We start from the raw sequence: 7,766 nt of genomic DNA, 5'->3' as shown, positions 1-7,766 counted from the left end.
TTGCAAGACAACTGGCTCTCTCTGTAGCCAATGTGCATTTTGATAGGAGTATTAATTGAATCTAGCTTTTTTGATATCATATAGTTGACTCTTTCTCAATTTATATGAAGATGTTTAAAGTTGGAAAAAGAGTCAAATTTATCTATATACTTTGAACTAAGGGGAAAATTTACCCCTAATACTTTAAACTTTTCACTCTTACCCCTGTCGTTATCAAACTTTACAAAAACACCCCCAGCCCTAACAGCATGTTGACTGGCTGCCCAGGAGACTTGCCATGTCAGCCACCTAGACAGCCAGTCAGCATGCCATGTGGAAAATATTTTTTTAAAATAAAAAAATAATTTTTTGAAGAAAATAAAAAAAATGATTTTTTTAAAGAAATAAAAAACAAAGTATTTGTATAATTCTTTTTAAAAACGTATGTTTTGTATAGGGACCTATCATCATTTTGTGAGGTACTCACAATCTTTAGCCCAAGGGACCTATCATCATTTTGTCTTCTCTATACCATGATTTTTCTGTACAAATTTACTATGTTTTTATAATAGAATGAATTAAAATGTAGGAAAAAAATAATGCCTAATAACTAAATATTTGATAAATAATTGAATTCCCTATGAGAAGATATTGAAATTTTGGAAGGATAAAGTACGTATATATACATATTAAGGAAAAATATTTACGAAACGTGACGATAGTTTTCTATTTACAAAACTTAACACTACAATCCTATAAAAAAAATACTTTTTTAAAAATAATTATACAAATACTTTTTTTATTTTTTATTTTAAATTATTTTTTTATTTCTTTAAAAAAACAACTTTTTTATTTTTCAAAAAAAATTAAAAAATTTCACGTGGCATGCTGACCGCTGCCCATGTGGCTGACATGGCAAGCCACCTGAGCGGCCAGTCAGCATTCCATTAGGGTTGGGATATTTTTGCAAAGTTTGTTAACGGTAGGGGTAGGGGTGAAAAGTTTAAAGTATTACGGGTAAATTTGCCTCTTAGTTCAAAGTACAGGGGTAAATTTGACCATTTTCCCTTTAAAGTATGAAAATTAAAATATTTAATTATGATTGTAAAAATACGCATACAAATTCTTCAAAATGTTTATAATAAAATTTACATATTTAAGAACTACACCTAAAATAACACAAGTTACCATTGTTAATGATCCAAATATTAATAAGAAATTTGAGAAAATAATAATAAAAAAGTTATTATTTGACTTCTCGAACAGTAATACCTTCACATGAAATGAATCGGAAGAAATAGTTATTTTACACTGTTAGATTAAAGTTAAAATTAAGATGATTTTTTATAATAATAATAATAATAATAATAATAATAATAATAATAATAATAATAATAATAATAATAATAATAATAAGTAACTGCTTATAGGAATTGTAGTTAGCTGATGTACCTCAACAATATACATTTTTTACCCCATTGTGTTACAGTGTAAAAGTAGTTACGAATGAATACAGTGAATTGATACAGCTGAATATCCCTACTTTTTAAAAAAATTGTTGTTTGAATATAGTGTAAAAGTAGCTGCAAATAAATACAACCGAATTGAATATAGTGTATTGAATACAACCGAATTGAATACACCGGAATACACCCAATGACAAAGAATTAGTAGTCTATGGCTTGTTAGAAGTCAAACTATAGTTGTTTCTGTAAATTTCTCTAATTTAATTCACATTGGATAAACATCTGGACTAATTATACATTGCCACGTGACTCATAGACAATTTTAAGTGAAAAATAACGTTGAGAGTAATTTTAGGGTAATAAGTGGAAGACGTGTATTTTCCAGCCAAATTCGACTAGTTACATATTTAGCCATTTCCTGTTTTAAAAAAATTAATATTTTATTAATCTTTGACAAATTTAAAAGACAAAATCTATTTAAGAATTTATTTAACAGAAAAATTTAATCTAATCCACGCATAAGGCGTCACTTTTTTATCATTTTCTGCTATAATTACTAAACACTCCTTATTAGAAAATACAATACTATTCCAAAATGATTGGCCCACGCGTAACCTGTCCACCACTAGAGAGGTGCATTAATTCTGATATCTCCCTACCAATCTCTGTGTCTCTCTCATTTGTCTATTAAAGGAGTGGACAAACAAACATAGCAGATCATTCTCATATATATTATCCACACAATATATTAAGACAGAAAACATTTATTGCTATCTCTCACCTGTATTTAGTTTCTTGGATTATTTTTTTCAAAGAGTAAGATCCAATCCATGAAAATAGCTAGTCTTCTCAAGTTTTAATGATACATAATTTGTACGCGCAAATATTTCTCTCTCACCTCTCTCTACAACGGCCTAAATCCAATTCTATATATATTGTTGTCATTTCTTGCATACCCTTTTTGTTTCAGAAACATTTTCTTTGAAGGAAGAAGAAAAAATATCGTCTTTTTATTGTTTTTTTGAATATGCAAATCAAGAAATCTTTCTCAATGTCCTCTCGCACAGGAAGAGATTTGCAAAGATACAATCGTGGTTGTCGTCAAGTTGTTGGGTGTGTATTGTTTTCTTTAATCCTTAACTCCTTTGTATTTCAAATAAAGCTTTTGTGGGTAAATGGAAAAAAAATTCATATGGTTGTGGTTTAAACTCTCTCTTGTTCCGTTTTCCTTTTTATAGTATTTAATATTGTTGGGTCGTCACACTCTTAATCAGAGGTTTCAGGTTCGAGTCCCGACAATGAAAAAACTTGTTAGGAGCCTGTCGGGATCTAATGCGTCTACTGGATACTTGATGGGAAACCAAAAAACAAATAAAAAATTTATCAATTCCTAAGGGAAAAGGAAATGACTTTGTGGAATATTGAGATTAATTGATGTTGTCTATTGAATATTTGATTTGACTTCTATCTCATTTTACCATAATGGTGCAGATGCATTCCATATAGATGCAAGAAAACGGACCCATCATCATGTGTTCAGGGTAACCCTATAGATAATTTGGAATTTTTATTGATCAGCTCACAGAAGAATCCAAGAATGATGTTTCCTAAGGTACGTATATCTTTGAACACTTCATTTCAATTGAATATGGGAAATTGTTCCATTGCATTATATAGATGTGTCATTCATCAATTTACATTCTTGGTTATGCAATTAAAATGCAGGGTGGTTGGGAAATTGATGAATCATTGGAAGAGGCAGCTTCAAGAGAGACCTTTGAAGAAGCTGGAGTGGTTGGTGAGGTTGAGGTTCAGGTTAGTATCTGCATGCAAAACTAAATAGTACCCTTTCTTGTAAATTTGTGCATTGCGAAACAAATATTGAGGATTCATTTATTTTCTTATTAACTTGGGATAGAGGCATAATTATTGTACGTAGTATTACCTCTGTCCCAATTTATACGACGTTTTTTTCTTTTTAGTCAATCCCAAAAAGGTCGGGGTGCCATCCGTGGCGGGCAAGATGAGAGAAGCGAGACTGAGATGGTTCGAGCATGTGAAGAGGAGGCTTGAGGATGCACCAGTTAGGAGGTGCGAGAGATTGGCGGTCGCAGGAGTTAGGAGAGGTTGGCTGAAGAATAACTAGGGGGAGGTGATTAGACAGGACATGACACAACTTTATTTGTCAGAGGACATGACCTTAGATAGGAAGATTTGGAGGTCGAGGATTAAGATAGATAGTTAGTAGGTAGTTGAGTTTCGTCGCGCTGAGTTTGGGAGTGATGGGCTAGCCTTTCCATCTCTTCTTCTTCTCTTCCTTAGTAGTACTATTTTTATTTTGTTACCACGTAGGCCATTATCCTTATGTGTGTATTAGTGTGTTACTTTATTTGTTCGATATCTTCATATTTTGTTATCTTATTTCTCTTACATTTCTGAATTTGACTACGTTCTTTTTAGCCGAGGGTCTATCTGAAACAGTCTCTCTACCCTATAATGGTAGAGCTGAGGTCTGCGACTACCCTTTAAAGGTAGAGGTAAGGTCTGCGTACATCTTACCCTCCGCAGACCCCACTATATGGGACTACACTGGGTATGTTGTTGTTGTAGTCAATCCGAAAAAAAAAGACATCTTTATATATTTAGTAGTAATTTAACTTTAAAATATTCATTTGATCGTTAATGAGATAATTTATAAATCACAAATTGCTATGACTTATTTTAAACCACAAGAATCAAAGTCTCCCTTTCTTCCTTAGATTCCGTGTCCAGTTAAAATACTTTCACATAAATTGGGACGGAGTGAGTATTGTTTTTGTATAGACGCCTTTTGCCCATTTTATTTATTTTTTTGATCAATTTGCAGGAATATTTAGGTACCTGGAGTTTCAAAAGCAAAAGCCAAGGCACATTTCATGAGGGTCACATGTTTCCTCTGCGTGTCACGGAGGAACTAGACGATTGGCCTGAGAAAACTGTTCGTCGGCGTTTATGGGTATGTTGTGAATATGTAATATAGGAATTATTTCGGGTTGACTTCTCATATGATCACTCAACTAATAGTTATTATCTGAGAAAATCCCTTTCTTCTTTATTCCAATTTCCTTCAACAAAGAAGGGACTTTCTGACATAATAACGTATTAGTTGAGAAGCCATCTGAGAAATCATTCGAACTATTTCTGATCTCCAAAATGCACTCCGATCTCAAATGAAAATGTATCCTCATGATGTTGTATTTGATTCAAATATTGCAGGTGAAATTTAGTGAAGCCAGGGAAGTATGTTGGCATCCCTGGATGAAAGAAGCATTGGATGTCTTTGCTTCTAAGGTGTCAAAGAGAAAAGAAGGGACTCAGTTATACCATTTCAAGGACTTGTCGGATGAAAATACTGTAGTGTGTTGTAGCTAAACCAATACTACCATTTATTGTAAAGCCAAGAAGGCTAGCAAGCATTCTTCAATGATCAAGAGCCAAGGATTAGGTGCCACATTCTCTTTCTGTAACAGCCCTGTCTGTGCGGGCTTCGGCCCAAAGTGGATAATACTTTAATAGTTGGAACACGGTGTTACACTTTCCCAAAAGCCAAATACTACCATACTGAGCCCATACTTCATGCCCTTCTTGAATTGGAATCGTTGAGTTCAGATTCAGAGTTGACTGAACGACTTCATCTTAATGAGTAGCTTACTGATGAACCTAGAATCAGTACTCCAAAGCCAAGCCAATTAGTACTCCATGTTAAGTGAAGAACAGGGAATGAACACCAAATCCAAGAGAAGGTTCAATGATCACAAACGAACAAACATTGTTGCACAAAGTTAGCAATGAAAGGAAGGAAGAAAGCTGTTCGACATTATGAACCAAGAATCAGTTTTGTAGCTTTAAGTCCTTGAATCGATGGCTATTGGATAGAGTTCTTAGAAATCTGAAAGCAAGAATCAGCATACATTGTATAGCAACTGAAAGTGCACAACAAATTACAAGATATCGAAGGAACCTTTCGAACCTTATTTTACATGACAACTTGAAATGCCGGGAATCGGTATTATTCTGCAACCAAATGGAAGAGACAATATTTGGATGTGTTACTGCCTTACTGTGACACCTTGTTTAAGATGGTGGTGAGAACTAGCATCTTGGACTTTATCAACTTTCTCAAATTGTGCTGCCTGCTCAAGCTACCAAAGGAAGAGGTGAAAAGTTGATAATGGGGGATTCATATGAAAGTAGAGAGAACTAGAGGACATGGGTTCATTTAGGGGTTAATTGTAGATGTTATGCACAAAAAATTTCCTGACTTTTTATTTAATTCATCGAAATTCATTCATTCTTTCACTTCTCTTCCTATTTCACTCGAAAAGATGTATTGGAGTGAAAATATTGTTGGGTCCAAACGCATAGGCAAGTACATGTGGTCGACGACGACGACAAGTAATAAAATGATAACTAGATTATCATTCCCAGGAAGACTTGTTATCATCTATTTTCTAGATTAAAGGCAAAATACATCAAAATACCCCTAAACTATACCTAAAATGTCGATATCACACCTAAACTATACGAGCGACCTATTACACACCTTAACATCTTAAAAGTGAATTTAAGATCAGCCTGCAAGGTATTATACCACTTTCACAGCGTGTGGTGTTCCACACGTGCATGCCACGTCAGCGCCACGTGGAAATAAAATAAATTTTATTATTTTCATTACTTTTTCTTTTTTCTTTTTAATTTGCACTATTTTCTTTTTCCTTTTCTTCTATACTCATTACAAACCCCACCACCCCCACCACCAATTTCACCACAATCATATCCGCCACCACCAAATTTGCCACCACCCATTTCACCACCACCATATCCGCCGCTACCACCACAATCAATTTCACCACCACCATATCCATCACCACCGTCAAACCAACCATCAAACCCACCACCATAAAATAAAAAAATTAACCACAAATTTCACCACCCACAACCAAATCAACCATTAAATCGCTTCATAACTACTGCCACTATAAGAAATTGCAAACAATCACCATAAATTCAAGATCCGCAACTAAATTCACCACCGAAATTACATCACCCCGTCCAAAATTCAATTTGCTGCTGCTGTTCAACAGCACCGACTATTCAATGTGTTGTTGTTGCTGCTGCCCCCCCCCCCCCCCCTCCCCACCCGTGCTGTTGCTGCTGCCGCCCCCCTCCCCCCCAACCCGCTCCTCTTCCTCCACCCGCTCATTACAAAACCTCCATTATCACCGGTGGCATATCACCATCCCCAAACCCAATCATCAATTACCACCATCAAATTTACTAGCTATAAACAAAGATGCCATCACAGCCATCGAGACTCATGTTCTGGTTTTTTTTTTTTTTTGTATTACTATCCTAATCAACAAAAATTGATTGACATATTTATATTAATGGTGCTGAGTTTTAATTTTTTATGGTGGGTCAGGTGAGGATGGTGAAATTGATGGTTGCAATGTGATTTATTTGTGATGGAAGGTATGGTGAAGAAGAAAGAGAGGGGTTTCGGGGGTGGGGGTGGTTTGGCGTGAAGATGGAGGGACGGGGCGGGGCAGCGGCGTGGTGCGGGGATGGAGCAAGCGTGAAGGGAGGAGAGAGAGAATGTAACAAAAAAAAAAAAGCAGGGGTGAAGGGTGCAGCCGTGCAGGGATGAAGAAGAAAGAGTGTGTGGGGGGGGGGGGGGGGGGGGGGGTTGGAGTGATAGAGGGGCAGGGCGGGTGGGGGTACAAAAATATTTATTTTAATAAAAAATGGAATAAAAAATAATATTTTTTATAAAAATGCGCCACTTATTAATTATTTTTTTATTTTGTGCCACATCAGCTTGTAGGGGGAAATTAAATTCACTTTTAAGATGTTAAGGTGTGTAATAGGTCGCTCGTATAGTTTAGGTGTGATATCGACATTTTGAGTATAGTTTAGGGGTATTTTGATTTATTTTGCCCTAGATTAAACTATTACGAACTATTTATTCAAGTATGTTTTTTCCAAAAGTGTTGGTGAATTATTATGACAAATGCAGAAATTGTAAACTAAGTATCAAGGATTTAAGATCACACAAAAACACCGTATGCAAAATTTAGAGTAGAATTCAATTAAGAAAAGTAGCTACGCATTGTCAATTTGTCATGACACCAATCAAACAAGTATTAAGAATTATGAAAATACCATGAAGGATGAGAGGAAGATAAACTCGTTGAGTTTTTGCTCCTGAGTACCTTAGTCGTGCATGCTATCTCTCCTCCAAAATTCGAACTCCGTTAAAAAATAAAGTTTGCAAAGTTGTAT

At 35.1% G+C, this 7,766-nt stretch overlaps 1 protein-coding gene across 1 annotated transcript; it reads left to right on the top strand.

Annotated features, from left to right (window-relative positions):
• Positions 1-2,158: 2,158 nt before the first annotated feature.
• LOC132603589 (nudix hydrolase 18, mitochondrial-like) lies at positions 2,159-5,757 on the top strand. The gene is made up of 5 exons (XM_060316718.1): positions 2,159-2,558; positions 2,937-3,057; positions 3,171-3,260; positions 4,312-4,440; positions 4,701-5,757. The coding sequence occupies exons 1-5, from the start codon at positions 2,473-2,475 to the stop codon at positions 4,854-4,856; spliced, it is 582 nt and encodes a 193-aa protein (XP_060172701.1). The 5' UTR covers positions 2,159-2,472; the 3' UTR covers positions 4,857-5,757.
• Positions 5,758-7,766: the final 2,009 nt, after the last annotated feature.

This window comes from Lycium barbarum, chromosome 7 (assembly GCF_019175385.1).
Source record: "Lycium barbarum isolate Lr01 chromosome 7, ASM1917538v2, whole genome shotgun sequence".
Lineage (NCBI taxonomy): Eukaryota > Viridiplantae > Streptophyta > Magnoliopsida > Solanales > Solanaceae > Lycium > Lycium barbarum.
Note: the sequence above shows the minus strand (reverse complement) of the source record. Positions and strands in the feature narration are given on the sequence as shown.